A 21397-nucleotide genomic window follows, 5' to 3' on the forward strand; every position below is an offset into this window, starting at 1 on the left:
ACGTAAATAGTTTTCATTTAAATATGTTCAAATCGGCAATAAGCATTAAACCTCTAACAATAAAAAAATATACTTAGTTGTGGCATTGTTTTCATGTTTGATACTCGTTATTCATTATCAATGTATCTAATTTCGTTACTGTTCTTGTAATTTTATTGGAATTTTTTTATAATCTTAATATACAGCAGATAAAACAAGTAACGCTTAATATTACTTAAAATCACTTAGTAATCTTTAACCTGTGATTCTCCTAATAGGTGCAGGAATAAATTTAAAAAAAAATCTTAATAGTAAACCTCTGAAAAATTCAGTTAAATAATGAACATTTTTTGACATCATTAAAACAACATAAAGTTCATGAACTGTATGCAATATAACATATATTCTTCTACTTTTATTCTTATAACTTATAATAAACAACCACATAAAGTGGACTGCCTCAATCTTGACCTGATTGATTCGACGTGTAATTAAGCATTATCGAATGACTTATGGTAGTTTCGTTATTCTTTATCCATGAAATAATTTATGAATATCCAACTTCATAAGTCATTTCACAACTGTTAAAAAAATTCATTTTTAAATTATTCTTAACACCCAACTCGATTTTACGCCAATGTAAAACCCATAAAATTCTAGAAATATGTAAAATCAAGGTTAGTTCGTATTTCTTTATCAGTAGATATGTTCTAACAAAATAATGCAAAAGCCTTTTTCTTTTTTGTATTCTTCATTTTCCTAATAATCTCTACTCACGCTTGTAAGTAGATAATATTAAACAACATGATTTTTCCAAACTTATAACTACAATTGTTCTAATTTATATAGTCATTCTTACATATACAGTCATTCGTATGTTACCTACCGTCTCTGTGTATTATTACCTGAAAGAAGGGGTTCGTACTGTGAAGAAACAGAAGTGGGACAGGAAGAGCTAATGTTATAGAAAAACTTCCATTAGTAATGTTTATCTTTTTTTTAATGCAATTTCCCAATAGTATCGTCGTGTAATTAACTCTTGGCAGATATAATTTCGGCTAATTTTTTTCTATATATTATAAGAATTTTCACACCAATTGGTTAATTGTTGAATGTGTTGTATTTTTGTTTTGATTTTATTTTCTTTATTTATTTTGGTTTAATAAATTTTACACATATTAAAATATAAGTGATCTTTTCCATCCTGTATTTTGGGTATATGTACAGGGTATAAAAATATTTGTCTTGCACATAGCAATTTTTATAATATATTGAAATGCTTTTATTTAAAATTTTAGTATTTGTTACTGTCATGTTTTACAGAAAGCCATTCATAGCCGTAAAAAAATTAATATTATATCGTAGTCATTTTTTTTGCTTTATTCTCATTAATTTAAAAGGATAAGTGTATAAAGTAAAATAGATGTTTCTAGCTTCATGAATTAATTCCTCTAATTTAATAAAGTAAATAAAGTAAAGTAATATAATACTAATTTCCGACCTCCATGGCTGAATAGGTAATGTCTCGGTATTTCTTGCGGAGGAGGTTTTGGGTTCGAATCCCGGCCGGCATGGCATTTTTTCATACGCTACCAATTTCCACCGGTCTAATGACAACATCTGTTGATGCCACCCACTCTTTTATAACAAAAACAAACATTAATATCTCTGTATCTTATTTATTTATACTTTAATAGAAATAAAAACAGTATAATTTTATACGCATTAGAATATTTACTAGCATATAATTAGCCGTAAGCTATTTCATTAAATTGATTCAATTTAATTAATGAATGCATTTGTTTAGGGTAAATAAATTTTTCACCTACCCTAACCAGAAGAATCTCTTCAGACTTATTAATCTAATTTAGTAGATAAATATTGTTCACGTTGTGCTGGAGATATTTTTTTTTATTTTTATACCGATCTCATATTTAAATATATATATTTCTACTCTTACTTTGCTAAATGTATCAAAATCACTTCTTTGTTAGTTTTTAGATAGTTATTAACATGAGTAGATATGCCTTCTTCTGGAGTAAAAATCTGATTGATAAAGTAGTAGTAGTAGCAGGTCAACAAGAGTTCACTAACCAATGAAGAATGAAAAATTCTAAAAGAATATATTTTTATTACAACTATAAAATTAATAATTAGACGGTTATTAACAGTTTTTTTTCCAACTACAAGTAAATAGAAAAATATATAAAATATATAAGTAAATGTTAGTTTCATTTTCTATCTTACGCAAATGACCCACTTTCTTTATAATTTTTTTTTCTCCACTCACCTTCTTTGCCATTTCTTTTCATTATTTTATATAAATTACTATTATTGTTCCTTATTTAAAATAAATGTACAACTTTTCTATTAAGTGTTAGTCAACTTCGTTAAAAAACTAAATTTTCCCACTTTCTCATATATTCTTTTTTCTTTATACTATCTATCTTCCCCCATCTATGTCTAATTTTTTTTTCGCTTTATGTATCTTTGATATAATAATTATCTGATTTAAAATTATTATTCTCCAGTATTTTCGTTTATTAATGTTAATGATTTAAGAACACATACTTTATTGGTTTTTTCTTAAGACTTAATAGGTACTAGCGAATAGTGGTTATCCATTCTTTAACAAAAAGAAATAAAGAAAACCCAGTGGGATTATCAATAAATACACTCCTAAACTAATACCGAATTTTATGTATGAATTTTTGCTTGAATACGTTGATACTAATCTTAGGGAGTACTTAATATAAGACCACTGTTAAAAGGCAAACGCACCATAACTTGGCTGACATTAAAATGACTATCTTAACCGTTTTTGAGGTTATGTATAATTAATTTATTTATTCATTCATTTATTCATCCATAAATAATTTCCATTAACTTTGTATCATTGAGATTTGCATTGGGCCACGACAAATTGTAATGAATTTTCATGAGTAAAATCGTGTCTATTCATCCGTCTAGATTTTAACTTTAATGTCACTACAAGTGGTTTTAGCTTAATAAATTCATCAAAATTAATGATCACATCAACATATAACTGCAGTTTCCTTTGTGAAGCAGTAATGTTTAATTAGATCCTAAATTTTATTAATTTGTTCCAGTATGTTCAATAATTTGACTTTTTTTTGTTATTCTTTTTTATGTAGATGTGACTGATTTTTTTTTTTTTAAGGATTGTTAAATGATATTATGAACAATATCAAACATTGCATGGGATATCAAGTTGACGGCGATATTTCTCCTACATTGGAGAAGTGAAATGAATATGAACTGACTAAAAGTTGAAGAGCACTGTTGCCAAAAAAAACCTCTCATACCAAATTTACTACTAAAGTCAAATATATCATGTTCAAATCAGTTTTCCAGATATTTTTATCTAGTACTAACTACAAATTATAAATATAGTTAATTTATGTTCAAGACTGTTCTCGCTTTTATATGTGAACCACATATTTAAATATTCCGATTCATAAATATAAGTTCTTAGTTTAATTTAGTCGACTCCACAGCTCTTCTTGGTCTTGGCTTTCTGAATTTTAAATATAACTATTATATTAATTTATCTATTAAATAGGATACATTTTCTTCTGAAGTAGATAAAGGTAGGGGTAGTACAGAATATCAACCCAACTCAGATCAGTAAACGATGGATAACGAGAAATTTTATAAAAATTAATTTATTGAGCTTGATGGTTGTGTCAGCACCATTCAGCTTCTGGAAGTAAAATATATTTTTTGGTAAGAAAATAAAAGATATATTTCTTTTTACAATCAGATGCTACATAAGTATTCATTCAGTACTAAATATTTACATAATTATGTTCATATTCAGTTACAAAACAAATTTTGGTTTAAATATCTTCAAATTAGATTTTTATTGTAGAATATAAGCGACAAAAATTAATGTTATTAAGTCAAAAGTTAACAGTCAAGGAGTTATAACTATGTTTCTTCTTTTTTATGTGAATCGAATGTTCTCGTTAAGGAATTCATAGATTAATAAAATAATAGGAATTTAAGTCAGATAAAAGTATTTCCTGAGTATTTCTCTTACTTTCATTGTAATTGCTAATTATAGTCAGCTAGGTTCATAGAGAAGGTTATCGTTTCCATATTGAGTGGTTTTTCTACTATGAACTAAATTCAAGTACTCTGCAACTAAATATTAGATATAAATAGAAGTAGCAATAAGGTTATGAAAGAATATTATAAACTGAATATAAATAATAAAATTGATAACTCTACAAAAGAAATGTAGCATAAATTAAGTAAAAAAAAAATTTTAATTTCAGTAAAAAATAAAATAAACATATGAATAAAAATAATCAATTTGTTAACATAGAATGTGGAATGTTTTTTTACGTTTAGAAAATATATTTTATTCAGTGAAATTGTTTATTTAAAAAAAAAAAAAATAATTGTGCTCTGTGCGTATGAATAGAATAGAAAATTCATTTACATTAGAATATTTATACGTCAGAAATTTTTTAGTACAAAGGAAAAATATTTGTTGTGTAATTGTTTATAAATATTTATTGTTTTTAAGCTAGCAATTGTACATTATTATATTCAGACAATTATATGTTTTTGTTTTTTGTAAAACATTTTTCAATTTTAAATTATAATTTGCGGGTGAAAGTAATCGTTAATAAAAATTTTCAGCGGTATCCATGCATATATATATATATAGAGAGAGAGAGAGAGAGAGGATTCATTTTATATATTCTCTTACATTTCAATATAAGAGACGTTAATGACACAAATATTAGTATTTGTTTCCCATTCGATTTCATTCGATCATCACGACCTGGAATGAGAGAATGCTCAGCCCGAGGTTGTTTTTATAAAACACAAACTTTAATTTAGAATGGAAATCTGTTTCCCATTAAGGGGATTCAGTAGAGCGCTTGTCAAAAAAAAGGAAGTGTCATAAAAATATTGCTGGAATTCCAGCCGCTGTGGAGAAAACAACGGAGTCCCGCATACATAAACATAACAGCGAAAATGTGAACTGTGGGGATGATACGACGGAATGGTATGGGTAGCGAGCAGCAGAACTGGTGGATGATATTTGCATTCAAATTAGGCTCGGTTTGCAGTTGTGTTGTACACACTAAGGGTGGTCACGGGTGGCTAGGGGTTAGGGGTAATGCACGGCCAGCCATACTTCAAAGGCAGATAGCGATCAAGCGAATACTAGTTGTGAGCAGACCCAGTGAAATAACAAAACCTAATAATATCAAACAGGGGTCCACTCTGCCGGTTTCCGCCTCTGGTTCAAACCGACACTCTCCTCAAATAGTAACCGACCCTTCCATATCCACATTTCATGCGCAAATATTTATTAATGTACAAGAATACTAAATAATGCTATACTTTTATGAAAAAGTCGTACATGTGATGTGTAATATATAATTTTTTTTTCGATGTTCTTGAAAAATTTCACACGGTGGTAATTTCTATACTACGTTGAACAAAAATAACACTAGAATCAATTAAATATGTATAATCAATTTTTTATACCTGATAAAATTCATTGTTGCTGATTTAAGACCTAATTTAATCAGTTTTACCAATTTAATTTACCAGCGCTATTTCCTTCTTCTTGGTGAAACCTACCAGACAAATTAATTTATCATAAATCTTGATCACTTCTCAAAATGTGACGCAGTTCAGATCCTATGGAATATCCTAATAATTTAATCATATTTTTCTTCGATCCTATCTCCCTGAAGAGCAAAATTACAATCTAATCTACATAGGCAAACAAATATTAGTAATAGTGAAATACGATTAAAATTTAACAACTTTAAGAAAAGGAGGTTTAATTTCCCATAATCATTTCAATAAAACTTATTTCCTTCAGTAAATTTCAAAGTGATATTAATCTCTAAATTTAACCACTAAACTTATAAAAGTCTATGACCGTTTATCGTTGATAGACTTCTTTCTTTTTCCTGTTTAGCCTCCGTTAATTACCTTAGAGGATAATATGTATGAGTGTAAATGAAGTGTATTCTTTGTACAGTCTCAGTTCCACCATTCCTGAGATGTGTAGTTAATTGAAACCCAACCACCAAGAAACACCGGTATCCACGATCTAGTATTCAAATCCTTGTAAAAATAACTGACTTTACTACGACTTGAACGCTGAAACTCTCGACTTCTAAATCAACTGATTTGGGAAGACGCGTTCACCACTAGACCCGGTGGTCCACTAGGCTCGGTGGTTTATCGTTTGATAGTCCAAGTAAATATTACCTACGCATTGACAACTAGGTAATTTGCGTGGATACTAAATCTTTTTACGTAACTGTAAAATCTTGAAACGATTTTTTTTAGCAATTTTAATTATTATTAAATCTTGATATCCAGTTAAATCTGTTACTTAAATATCGTACTATGGAATCTTTTTTTTTTAAATGTATGTTGAAGTTGATCATTGATTCTCCGTCTAAATATAACAGAAAATATAGACTGTTTATGCGCGGTAAATTTGCACTTCCCGTAGTGTGCGGGTGTTGCAAATTACTTTTAAATTTGCTCATTCAAGTAAATTTGAAAATCATTTAATTAGAAAATTTTTTTCTAAATTCATTTTAAAATATAAATCAGATAATTTAAAATAAATCGATGGAAATCCTTTAGAGATACTACTTGAAATTATTCTTGTAAAATAACAGATATAAACAAAAAGATCACATTTTTTTATATTAGGTTAATAACCTTACGCCTTGTCTGGGGTAGAGAATCCAGAAGCTAGAAATCATCTGACTTTCTTTTTCTTTTTCTTTCATAATAAAAAGGCTGTTTATTCTGATAACAAGGCATAATTAATTATGGATGGTTAATCTAGTAAATAATTAATTAATCATACAGGCTTTTTGTTAAGTTTTAAAATAACCTAGTTTTCTTTTTATTGAAGATGAATGTTAAAATAAAATATGACTACTACTCACATTTAGAATTCATTAAATTTACAAAATATTTCTCTCATGAGGAATTTTTTTTAATATTACCCGAATAAGCTGCTCTGTAAATTTCGAAAAATAGTTGGTTGTTAATTTTTTTCTGAAATTTCCACATTGCATAACCAGTTGGTTCCCTGATGAAAATTGTTTATTTTATAATTTTCTTTTTTGTCGCATTATGTAAACAACTGACATCATTAAAAATCTTTCCTTTTTCAGTTCTATGTTGAGCTTACAAAATCAGCAGAACCAAAGCTACCTACCTAAAGCTTTCATTTGAGCTTAGCTCAAAAAATATTAAAAAATTTGTTTTTGAAATATTATCTAAAGGCGGCTCTTTCCATTTCCTAATGAAAGTTTTCTTTTTATTTAGCTTATTAAGCCAAAAAAAAAACAGTTTTATTTAAATAATTATAATTAAAAAAAAAAAAAAATCTGTTAAAAAAATTGTATGAAAAAACTTAATTTTTTGAGCAAATCCATGAATATTTTTAATAACTTTTTTTTATGTAAGTTAGTAAATGGTTTACTGTGGTATACGTTTATTTTTTATCATTTCCTTACATAATTCAATAGAGAAATTTATATTTCATAGTATATAAATGCATTCGAAGTTTGATCTTAAACGAAAGATCTTGTGTAGAGAGCAGCATAAAAATGCTGAATAAGATAATGTCTACAGTACAGAAAGGTAATAATAAGGATAAAAATAATAGTAAATTAACAATAAATTTACAAATCCTTTAATTATAAATACATCTATAGAATAAAATTTCAGGAAATCTTTATTAACCATCTTACCAATCAATATAACAATAGCAATAGTTCTTTTACTAGTAAGTATTTTTTCTTAACAATACTGATTTAACCACACTCAGAAAAAATATCTGAATTGTTAGAATACTTAACTACTTATATAAATGATTGGAGAAAAAATGTTAACTAATTTTTATATTTATAAGAAATAATAATACATTTTTGTTATACAAATATTTCAAATTATCGATGTTCAGTTGAGAATAGACCTATTCACTAGGGTGTAAATAAACTTAATATAAGCAGACCCTCAAGAAAGACATCATAAAAATCAGTAAAACTTCAAATAACAATCCACTGTGTTATGCGAAGCAAACAATCCATAGAATTATTTCGATTTCAAATCCAATTAAATAGGATTCACTGAAGTATTCACATGCATCTAAGAGATTTACTTTAATATTTCAGTTTTTAATATTATTATTTAATTTTTTTTTATATATTTTGTTTTTCTAATTTATTATATTAAAGTGATCGAATAAAATGATAGACTCTTTTAGTTCGAAATGTCTTCATCTCTTACCAAATGTTAAAGTTATTTCATTAGAAAATCCATTACAATTTACTTACTATTTATAAGGTGTACGGTTTTACGCTATAAAAAAAATTATCTGTAATGTAAATTGCGTTTCAGAAATTGTCTCTCTTGATTTATCTCAAGTTAACCAATTCTTAAAGTATGCCGTTATAGTTAAACTCAAAAGACTTAAGTATAGGGAATATAATTAAATTTGTAAAAAATCTTTACTTACATTTGAACCTTTATTCAAATCGATATAACAATCGCTTAATTATTAAATTGTATGAACATACAGAAATATCTGTAATAAATTCGTATTATTGTACAATTGTTTTCCTTGTGTTTAGTTTTCTTTCTTGTGATAATTCTTCATGTATTATGTCTATTATTATTATTTGTACCATTCATAAATACGTAAACTTTTACTTCAGGAATAAAATATTTCGTAGACTTCTATAATTTACATATGAATGCAATCCAGGGTATGGTAGACAGATATAAAGACACAATATATAATGTGTATTCGACACATGCTCGTTTAAATATTCAAATGAATTTAAGCAATAATGGTAGCAGCAGCAATTAATTTACCGTTCTTGTATATGTACTGTATTCTACTATGCAGGATTCTATACCTATAACACTTTATATGTAGAAATTGAAGTTGTTTAGTAAACTTTATTAAGTTTTACTTTAAACTTAAATTCAGTTCGTTTTATAAATGTGTAACCATATAGTAGTAAATTCCGTTTAATTTAATTTCAGATAGAAATATCTACCGTACCCCACAGTTCAACCATTCACTAACTTACACAAAAGACGTTGAAACAAAATATTCTCTAAAATATCCATGGATTTTTCCCGAAAAGTTTTATTTTTAATATAATTATCTGGCAGATTTTTTGTTATATTCATAATTTTGATACTCCTAATTTAATTAAATATACATTATAACTATATTCAAAACAATGTTATGTAAAGGCGATGATTATGATCCTCATCGAAAAGAACAATTTCCAGTAACCAGGATAAAAATTGAAACACGAAAAGCACAAAATAGATGCAGATATTAGAAATAAAACAGAAACCCTTTTATACGAAACCCAAAAATAAATAGTTTTAAAAAGAAAAAATTAAGTAGCTTTTATATTATTTTTATCTCATTTTTTTATTCCAAATGCTTTAAATCTTGTCCGAAAGTAGTTATAAACTTATAAATAAATTTTTTATTAACTTTTTTAATACATTTCCTATTCAAAAATAAATTACAACTGGTACATAAAATACATAAAACTGTATTTCCAGAACTGTATTGCGGATGGGGCAATACCATTGACAACAGCGCCACCTATAACACCACTAACGAAGGAGCCGTATAGTAGCTCCGAAAAGATCCTCTGGAAGCACAATTCCTCAAATTTAGTGAGTCGTTTTTTATTTATTTAATTTTTTCTTTTTTTTAGTTTAATCACATTTTTTCTTGCTGATTAAAAAATTTTTCATACTCATATTTTAAAAAGATTTAAAAATCCTGGAAAATAATATAGGGTAATTAAAAAATAATATTTTTTTTATTTTACCATATTTTGCTCTGATAAATACTCTGATATATTAATTTACATTTATTTATCATAAAGGAAAATGTAATTAATAATGGTACCTAATTTAAGAAAAGCTGAATGCAATATCCAATACTTTTAATGACATTTATAGCCACTACTCTCAAAAATTTATATTAAAAAATTATATTTTTATTAAAAAAAAACTGTTGATTTTAAAAAAAATATAGGTATGGAAAAAATAGCTTATAATTTTATAAGTAAATTTATTAATATATTAATTTTTTAATTGCTTATTTGTGTTATATTTTATAAAAATACTAAAATTTACTTTCTCAAAAATAGTTTAAATCAATTTATAAAAAAAAAAAGAATTAAACGTTTATGGCTTTGTAGAATGATATGAATTTCATATCATTTGCATAATATAAATACATAATTCAATGTAAATTTTGTAGAATTTCAATTATTTCATATATTTTATATACCTAAACTTAAATAATTTTCATAAAGTTAAATTTCTTTTAAAAATTACCATTTTTACTTCCGCTTATTAAATAAAGGAAGTATTGTGATCTCGAAAAATTTCGGTTTTCAGATTTCACCGGAAATATCCATTTTGACAAGTTTCGGTGTGACGTCTGTACGTCCGTACATATAAATTAAAAACTATTAGCCGTAGGATGTTGAAATTTTGGATTTTGGACTGTGTAACATCTAGTTGTGCACCTCCCCTTTTGATTGCAATCGAATGAACGAAAAGTGTCCAAAAAAACCCCAAAATCTAAAACAAGATTGGATTTTGGACTTTTTCTAACTGCAGTAATAAGCCCTCATTGAGACCTTTACAACGATATATCATAAGTGGTATTTAATTTCATTGGTTCCAGAGTTATAAATGAAATTTTTTTTAATGAAATATTCGGATCTTACAAGGAGAAGGCACATCGGTTTGAATCCGACTTCATCTCCTTTTTTTTAACTTTTTTTAATTTAAATATATTGATGTATTAAAAATTATTAACCTCCGATTGTAAAAAAACTTTTTACGATAAATTAGAATTCAATAAGTTATTGATAAAAAAAAAAATTGTTGTACTTTTCATTTTAAAAAAAATGTGTATATGTAATTTAGTAGGCGTACAAGGAAGTCATATGGTATCCACATCAGATTTTTATTACAAATAATTTCACATTACCGGCTGCCATTTTAGAATTATTAAAATGGGGTCCTTCTTAATAGAATATTTTAAGTTTTTACTCTTACAATCAAGATAGAAAAAGTAATTTAATATAAAATTGTGGAACGGAATTACTTTAATTCTATGTATATGTACTCATACATACGATAGATGTATACAGCAACTGAGATGTGGATCCAACTACTATAGTTGTGGACACAACTGGAGTGTTAATTCACAATATCATTTTACGTCATGTCACCATGAAGATGTAGGACAGTGCCTGTGATTACAAATGAAGAGTATCAATGAAATTCAGTATTCTTTAAACGAAAAACAATAAGAATATGATTAATTCATTCTCAATTCATTCAGTAGATGAGATTTAGGAATTTTTAAATATGTAACCATATCTGATCATGACATGATCTACGGCAGTTTCGACAAATTGGGTAAAAGAAAACTACTACAACGATCATCTTAAGGAAAACTTTATTATCATCAGTATTTTCAAAAGATACCCGTAAAATCTTTATTTCTTTAGAAATTTAAAAAAGAATAAAAACGGAGTAAAAGAATAGTGTGAATATTGATTTTTATTTAACTTCTATTATTTTTTTTTATTTTTATTATGAAAAAAATCTCTTTAAACTGAAGTAGGTTATATCCAAATTAAATTGTCTAAAAATGAGTTTTGCTTTTCTTTTAAAATTCATTTCTAACAATAAATAATTTATCTCTTATCTTTTATTCCATGCGTTTTAAAACATACGGCTAACAACCTTGTAAAATAATTGTATGGATTGGCATCAGGAAAAGCGGGGATTTTATAACTCCCACAACATCTCTATCTCCTAAGTTCAGAAAAATCATTAAAAATAAAGCAAGAAAGATAATATACAGGAAATACTTCTTATTTATAGATAATATATAGAACATTTTTAAAACCTATTGTGAGGGATTTTTTAAACAGTTTTTATTTTCACGTGTAAGGTAAAATTATTTACCTTTATTTATGTTTTTAATATTGAAAATGATTTTATTGTTATATTTAAAAAAGTATCATACATTTAAAACAATTAAATTTAAAACGTATTATAATTACAGACTTAACATCGAAAGCAGAGGTTTATAATATGTTGGTGTATTCATTACTGTTTCAAGAGTGGTATATTAACAGCAGAGCTGCGCTATCAGTCTATATTTTCTTCACAATTTTCCCTCTTTATTACCTCCAAATAATTACGAAAGAGGGTGAGAGGGCTAGAGAGAAGTCCGATGATAGTTGAGCGGGTGTCTCGTCTCCGGTTTTTAAAGTGCCACTTACACGAAATGAGCCTCGCAAGACTAATTACACACTGACAGGCGCCAATACTCTTATGCTGTTATATACTGTTAGTGTTTTGCTATCTAACGACGTAATGCTTAACCAAACACTTTTATAACTTACAAATAACATTTATATTTTATTACTAATTATATCCGTAATGGTCATTTCTTTAGTATCCATAATTTATTTTATAAGCCCGATACAAAGATTGTGGCTTGTGAATCTAACCACATTATTACTAAGTTGTAATAAACACGGTTTAATAATTTAAATATTACAACTTGAACTAACCCCTCCCCTCCGCATAAGCCGTAGTATCCTGTTTGAATAACGTTCAATGTAAGAATTGCTGGTTTTAGAAAGACGTTTTAGTAAAAAAATATGATTTTTTTTTTTTAATTTGTTTAGTATTTTAATATTCAAATAAAAAGTCATCTCGTGAATGCACGCATGAATAAAATCTAAAGATCTATTCATTATTGGTCACCCATTAATTTAAAACAAAAGTTTTCGTTGTAAAAATCTCTTATATCCATCTGAATGTATAGTGTTGAGATGTTAGGTTTTGCTAAAAAAAATAATTTAAAATCGATTCAAGATCTAGGCCTTCCAAATCAAAGTTTCTCCTTGTTCAAATTCCTAGTATTATGTTTCGAATCGTAGATTGCAATCTGATTTAGAAGTTTCTTTCATAGAAAATGCTATACAAGATTTACGCTCAAGAATTTATCCAAAATCAATCAGTTAGATGGTCCGGTATATTCACCGAATTTTATTTGAAGATTGAAAAGAGATATCCAGTAAGGTTAAATAAAGTCATTTATTTTTAATAACTTATTTCATTGTGATGTTTTATTCCATTTATTTTTAAATCTTTTCATTAAAATAATATTATTGAATGTATGTATGTTTTATTGTTATGCCGCTTTATATTTATGTCTAAAAATATTTCTTTATAACACCTTGTTTTTCTCTGTAGTACATTACTAGATTTAAAAAAAAAAATTTAACATTTTTCAACTGATTGATATATTTCAGAAATTTTAAAATATTTGAATGAAATTAAATAATTATTACCGGTCGCAGTAAATGTACATTAAAATAAAAATTATAGTTGCAACTGTTTTAGAAATGGCTAAATAGATTTAAATTAGGATACATGTATTCGATAACACAAATAGTAGCTGCATAGATATTTTCAGTGTTATGAATATTCTCATTATTATTGAGTTTTATGAAAGTCTATTTAAATAATATGTTTCTCTTTCCTTTTTATACCAATTAATAAAACTCTATTGCCTTTGCGTTTCACATAAATAAAATTCATGGGTTCAAACAATTCATTCAAATACTTATTTTAATTCGTAATGGGTTGAAATACAGTTACATCCATCAAGGGGTACACCCGTCAATTTTATCTGGTTGAAATAGTTATTATCTGACTGCGTAGGATATTAACAGATCGAGGCTTAGACGTACTAATTATTTTTAACTTTTGTTTGTTAGTTCTTTTATCCAGCCGCAATTCCTTGTTAGTTATAATTAACAATATAAATTAACACACATAAATAAATCGTACAATATAGAATATATCTTGATTTCTATACTTTAGCTAATAACTTCTTTTTATTTATTTATTATATAAAATAGATTAACTCATGTTTAATTCTGTTTTGTTTTTAGCCGCTGACAGGTGCTCAGTTTCCTTACGCATATGGTCAGCAGTTAGGATACTGGTATCCTCAGGGCTATCCTGCAACCGCTGCGGCCCAAATGCAAGGTCAACTATTCCAGGGTATGCAGGGATATACGTATGGCCAATTTGGTTATCAGCAGGGTTATATGGGGTTAGTAGTATTTAACTTTATTATATTTACTTAAGTTTTATTATATATTACCATTTTTGTCCTCTATTTCATGCATGGAACGACTTCTCTTCTATGGACCGCTATGTAATCTGTAAGCGTAGATCATCTAATGTCAGGTTAATTTCTATACAGTTGTAGCAGCTAAAAGACAGGTAATTTTTTAGCATGAGTATTTGTTCAGTTGTTAATAGAAATCGTTAATTCGATTTCAGGCCTCATATTTAATGAGTTGTGATAATGATTTTGTAACCATAACTCTATTTTTAATCCTTATAGCACCTATTTTTACGTGTAATAATGATAAATATTATAATAAGGTAAATTTTATAACAAAATATTAGAAAAAATTTATCTTCAATATGGCTGTAATATTATATTAATTTACCACCGTATTTATTATTAGTTTTTAATTTTATGAAATTGAAATATTGCAAAGTATTTCATATAGTTCAGTAGACCAGTTAGATTGTATGGTAACCAGTTAAAGGAAACAAATAATCATGATGACTCCGAAAACTTGAAAAAGATCCGTAAGACTTAGAAATGATTACTTCAAAAGAACAGATTAGTGAACGAGAAAACTGTTGTTTTTTTTTACTTTTTTCGCATACACAAGAAAGTTATATGTTTAGATGTTTGTAATCTCTGAAAATTTAAAATCGTAAACCCACTACTTTTTAACAATAAAAGAAAAAAAAACGAAAATTTAGTTAGTATTCAATATGTAACGGAATAAAATATTTTGATTTGAAATTAGGTAATTGTACTTTAAAAAAAAAGTGGAAATATTTCGTGAAGTAAAATAAGTAAGCTATTTTTGAAATGCTAATTTTTTATCATTAATTAACCTACGACTTGTTCTTTGTTAAATTAAATTACTATTTGTAATAAATTGAAATATTTCAATAAATTTCAGTTTTTTTTTTTTTTAATTACGAGTATATTATCATTTCTAGCCTTTTAAACTTCAAATTAATTTATTTAAAAAATTGTCCAAACTGAAAAATATTTATGCTTATAATTTTCTTCCAAATATTTATATTAATTTGTTTGAAGTTTTAACAAGATTGGTATCGTAATACATCAAATAAAAAGTATAGGCCACACAGATATTAGCCGATAAAACTGAGAACTTTACGTTTGTAAAGTATGTAAATAGATAGTTTACTAACTTTATGACGGAAATGAAGTACACAGCCATACCTTATAGCATCATTAGTTATTTTATAATAGTGTATTATTAAGTTTGTTAATATTGATATTATAGCCCCCCTCTCAGTTATCAGTTAGTAGAAGCACAACCGCATTGCAGGCATCTTTAACTTAGAATAATACTACCTTTTGTCTATTTTATCCTAATTGTCTTCTAGGTTATTTTATTCTGTACACATTCTCTTCTGTACGACGTAGAATTACACGTTGTGTAATATATACTAGAATATATTAATTAGTAATACACCAAGTTATATGTATTAAACTAAGTAATAAACGCTACACGTTTATGCATTAGTGTACAGTTTCTCTTCACAACCGCTTGACCACAACGCACACTTTTGTACAGTGTATATTATTAAATTAGTGCAAAAGGTGGTAAAAATATATAGTTCAGCTATAAAGACGCGTTACCACAATTAATATTAACTCTTGGGTTTTTATTTCCTTTATTTTGATTCTTCTTTAAAAGAAAAAATTCTTTATTATAATGTATCAAATTTATAATTAATATTATTTAATCATAATTTTTCTGTAACCTATTGCATTTTCTCCTCCTGAACCTCAGTTTCTCTTTTTCCATCTTAATAGGTAGAATATTTATTATTATTAAATGAATCATAAAATAAGACTTAAGATTTATAGAGAGCGTCAAAGTGTACTTTAAATTATAATTATTTTATTTCTGTTAAAAAGAATCTTTTCTACGGATATTTCCCTCAAATTTCAAATTTATATGTTATTTTTATTACACGTTTTGGTTCCAGCAAGTAAATGTTTTATATGTCACTCTTCTTTTTTCAGTTATATAAGATTTCTTTCATATCCTTCTAATCTATTAGACAATCTCATTCGAGTACTAATATATTCCAGTTCTCATCTAACCTACGTATTAAGTTTAATAAGTTGAGTAAGTTTAAATTCATATTATTAAGTTAAACATTTTTAAAGTAAAATTTATGAATAAGATAACTGCCACTGCAAACGTAATACGTCATTAAACAATCGTAAATATGTAGTTAGCACGTAAGAGTTCCGATATGATTAGACTGAGGCACCACATTAACGGTAGGAATCAATCGGAAATAAATATAGGCTAAAGTTGAGACAATATGATTTCGAATAGTTAAAAATAATGTTTTAAGTATTAAACAAAACTTTCGTTTTATTTAACGTAATTTTTCCCATGCAGTCTTGTAATAATTAGATTCACAGTACAAAATAATTCACAAAAATTTAACAAACTTTCAGTACATTTTTTACTGCTGAAATAAAGGACGTTCATGCAAACTTAGGTTTGGATTTTAACTTCGTCAAATCTCCAACATTTTAGTTAAAACATTTGATAAGTTTTATCTTTAATAAACTTCAAATTTCTTACTTTTGTATTTAGTCTCTATGACCTTTATTCATAATCTTTACTCAGAATCAAATTCTGTACAAGTTTTTTTTTAACTTTTATGTGTTTATTACCATTTAATAAAGTTATTTTATTGTTTATCACCCATTAACTTTATTAAATAGGTATAATTTTAATATAACTTTATTAAATGGGTAATAAAGTTATATTACGCCAAAAGCAAATAAATGTGCTTTTCGACTCCAGTCTTTTATCTTTTACCTCAAATTTCTCAAAACCTATCAAAAAGTTCTGGGACTTTATTTTAATTTCTGAGCTCAGATTTGATATAAAACCACAAAATATTGCCCTTAATTTTGGTTCCAAGAATTATAGTCAGGCTTAATATTATCAAAGGCGCAAAACTCTTTCGGCAGTCAACACCCACTAACGGAGGGTGTCCCAATCTATGTTTATTAAACTTTCTTCTTTATTTTCAGCAATAGAACATATCCTGAAAGGGTTTTACATTCTTGGAGAATCATCTTATAGAATATTGTTGTTTTCACATATTTGAGATGTTAATTTTATTTTATAATTACGCTATGAAACTACTTTCGCAAATTTTTATGGTAAAGATTGGAGGCAGTAATTTTTACTATGATTATGTAAACGGCAGATGGATAAGGTGCTTCATTTTTTATTTATTTTTATTTTTTTTGTAATTAACAGTTTGAAATATTTTATAACAAAATAAACAGCCTGTCAATATTATTACCAAAACAATCGAATTCTCTCATTTCTTGCCTGATAGTAGACGTAAATTATGTGAAATGTAAGTATCCCGGATGTTCTTTCTAATTTGTCTTAGAATAAGTACATTAATTATTCTAAATCAAACGTAGTAAAATCTGTCCTTTTTTTTATTAATGACTGGTTTACTTTACTTTACTTTAAAAACAGTAAGATTAATGTTTAATTTCCCTAAGAAGTTTTTTGTTGGTTGATTGTGTTAATTTATATATTATTTCATTCTTTACAATAAAATTTCAGTAATAAATAATGGAATTTTCTGTTTATCTGATAGAGAAGAGAAGAATCAATTTTATTGGATCCCAAAATATGTTTCAGGCAGTGTTGTAACGTCATATGTACCCAACGTAACTTAAAATATTTTTTTTAATTGTTAGGATATATTGCCTTAAAAATAAATTTGTTCAAATTGATTTATCAAAGCTTTGTTATACTTAATAATTTCACATATATATATACATCATCATGACGTAAAAAATGTATATTAAATAAAAAATCTTTTTCAATTCACTTATATTTTTAACATAAATTTACCGTTTCATACTTTAATAATTATAGGAGAATGGGCATGAGTTTGCCGGGTGCGTGGCCAGCAGCGCAGCCTCAATTACCTGGTCAAGGTATGTCAGCCGCCGTTGCGCAAGGGGCAGCATTACAACAACCTACCCCAGCTGGCATGATGGCAGCCGCTGCTGCTTACCCCGCCATGCAACAGTTCCAGGTAAGGTTATAAATATAAAAAATATATATATTATTTAAAATATTGTATTTTAAATAATACCTATTCTTTTTATTTTTTATATTACGAATATCAACACTGTTCAGATATTTTTTTAAATATTTAATTTTACTACTAATATGAGTTAGTTTAATAGATTTCTAGTTTCATGACTAAACTTGATCGTTGTGAAGAGCTGTCAGGTAATTTTATTAAGCCAAGAAAAATTACACCTGTTTTAAACTGGATTTTAACAAACGTTGTATTTTGATTGCTGGGATTCAGTTAACAGAATTATTTTTAGTTCTGATGAACCTAACACAGACTAGTTTATTTCAATTTATTTTCTGATTTAATATGTACAATTCCGAAATTAAAAAATAAATTTAAATTAATTATTTTGTCAAAATTAATGTAATTTAATTAAATTCAAGACCTAGAAATAGCGATAAGGAAAAGAAGGTTAAATTTTTTGAGACATATAATCAGGATGGATTGAACAAATTAAATAAACAAATCTGTGACAAGTTGTGGAACATGAAAAGCAAATCAAATTACCTGAGACCGATGGAATAAGACCTTCAAACGATAAGCTTGAAAAAAAGCTGTTACAATAAAGATAACTTTCGAAGGATAATTCACAATATAAAAGTTCTTGTGGCACAAAAAAGAAGCATAGGAAGAAAATGGAAAGATGAACAAAAACGAGACCATGCCGAAAAAAAAATTAATGCAATTATTCTCCAGCATTAATTTATTTAATATTGCATCTAGTTATTACACATAGCCATTAATTATGTATTATTATATTATGTGTGTGCGTGTGTATATATATATATATATATATATATATATATATATATATATAATTATTATATTCTTTGTTAAACGAGATAATATTATCTATGTTTAAGATGGTACCATTTGCAATGTTCCCTTCTCAGACACAAAGCTGTTCTGAACATTTATTATTTTCAAATGCAATCAATGCATTGATTATGATGCACTATCCCCTAGGACATATTACAATTTTTTTAACAATTTACAATAACATTCATTTTTAAATTGATAATTAGCGTCTATTTGAGTAGATGGTACACCCAGTTAAATGAATTTCGTTATCCGTAAATGAAATATTAGTATTTAAGTACAACTGTTATTTGAATTTTTTTATAAAATGAAAGCAGTTCATGTAATCAATAACTTTCCCCAAATTTATAACATTTTTATTTATCCGTTTCATAATCGGTTCACGAATCTTCAGTGATCTCAAATTTTATTCCAGTAGCGATCTAGCAGCTGTTTTTTTTAATGTTATCTTTTCTATTTCAAAGGATGCTCAAAAATGTCTGTTTAAAAAATTTTACAAAGTACCCTTTATTTTTTATAATTTAATTTTGACAGGTCTAATTTGTACATTAGAAACTAATCATTCTTTAACAAATTAATAAAGGTTTGTAGTACAAAAGAATACAATTAATTATACCATTTTTTCTAGAAAAAAATGCATTATATTAATGGAATTAAATCTTCTGGACCTAGAAATTAGTAGTTTTGGTCTTTTGGAATGCAATAATTTTCAACTACTGATTTTCGTTTACTTTTGGGAACTATTTGGTTTCCTTTCTTTAAATTTGTTCCCCTTATAGTAAATTAATTACGAGATATGTATGTGTGTGTGTGTGTGTGTGTGTGTGTGTGTATCTGTGTATATATATATATATATATATATATATATATATATATATATATATATATATATATGAATATTAACTTATGTAATTTATTTAAGTTTATTTTCCTCTTGATTGGATAGAATTAAATATAATAACAAGACATATTTTATACAAATATTAGCTTTATTAATCTCTTTATACAAACTTATAAATTAAATTCACTACGTTTCACTTAGAATTCTCTAAGCTTCCTCAGGTGACAATACACATACATACACACATCACACAGAATTCTCTATCATTCTGATGCAAGAGAATTATGTTACAATTATTATGCAAAGAATGTACCTTATGCAAATTATGCAAGAATGTACTACAAGAAAAAAAGAAAAGAAAATTTTATGATTTGTGCTGGTAGATTCTTTTGGCCGTTGCAATTGCTTCACTTATAGACAATAAATGTAATTAATTATTTTTTACAGTCAGCGTATAGCTAATGTCAGCATAGGATTATTAGACCAAGATTTGATAAATTTTTCTTGAAAATTTAGAATTTATTTTTAATATTATAAGAACGTTTATCTCTACCATCAAACCATATTTACTAACTCGTAATAATTTTTTTTTGTGATTTATAGAATATACATAGAAAATTTCATGTGTGTACATTTTATAAAATTTACATTTAAGCAGGTTAGGAAAATACATCTACGGCTTGTTGAGTATTAATAAAAATTTTTAATATACAAATTTTTTCTTCAATTTGGATTGTGTATTAACAATTTCAAAACGTTTGATGTCTATTTATGAAAATTTCTGGGACCATTGTTAAGTTACAATGCAACAATTATATGAATAATACAAGATATCAAATAGACATTTCTTACATTCTTTTCCCACGCTTAAGAAATTAATTAATCTTTAATATCAATAGAAATTAAAATATAATTCTGCTTTTAGTTTTATATTTTGGATCAGTGATCAGTAGATATTTTACCTAAGAATCTGAACAGTGTTGTACTATGTTAATTAATTATGTATAGATTTATTGAGTAATGTGCATGTCATGTTATGTAAATGTTTGCATAGGTTTGTAATTATTATTACATTATGCACGTATTAAGTATTGTTAGATAAATTGTGTTTTGCATAAATGTTTGTTCATTTTTATTGTAAATTTTGATCAAATTACTTTTTATTTTAGTACGCATGCATAGGTTCTTTTTTTATTTATAAATACAGGTGGATTAGCTGTTAAAAGATTTAATTTTTCGTGTAAAACTTGTTAATAAAATGAAATTTTTCCTCTTGCTAGAACATTATTTTATTTTTAATTGTTTAAATATAAAAATTTAAAGTTGATTTTATTAATCAGTTTTTTTTAATTAAATAATTGAAGTTATTTC

The 21397-nt window shown here is 26.4% G+C and overlaps 1 protein-coding gene across 1 annotated transcript in view; it reads left to right on the top strand.

The window, feature by feature from the left end:
* The window catches only part of LOC142324456 (nucleolysin TIAR-like), a 1191620-nt gene that overhangs the window by 1156050 nt on the left and 14173 nt on the right, over positions 1-21397 (top strand). The window contains exons 8-10 of the mRNA XM_075365284.1: positions 9601-9717; positions 14049-14212; positions 18156-18318. Coding sequence (XP_075221399.1) covers positions 9601-9717; positions 14049-14212; positions 18156-18318 — 444 coding nt within the window. The remainder of the gene's footprint in view (positions 1-9600; positions 9718-14048; positions 14213-18155; positions 18319-21397) is intronic.

Source organism: Lycorma delicatula, chromosome 5 (genome assembly GCF_047948215.1).
Source record: "Lycorma delicatula isolate Av1 chromosome 5, ASM4794821v1, whole genome shotgun sequence".
NCBI lineage: Eukaryota > Metazoa > Arthropoda > Insecta > Hemiptera > Fulgoridae > Lycorma > Lycorma delicatula.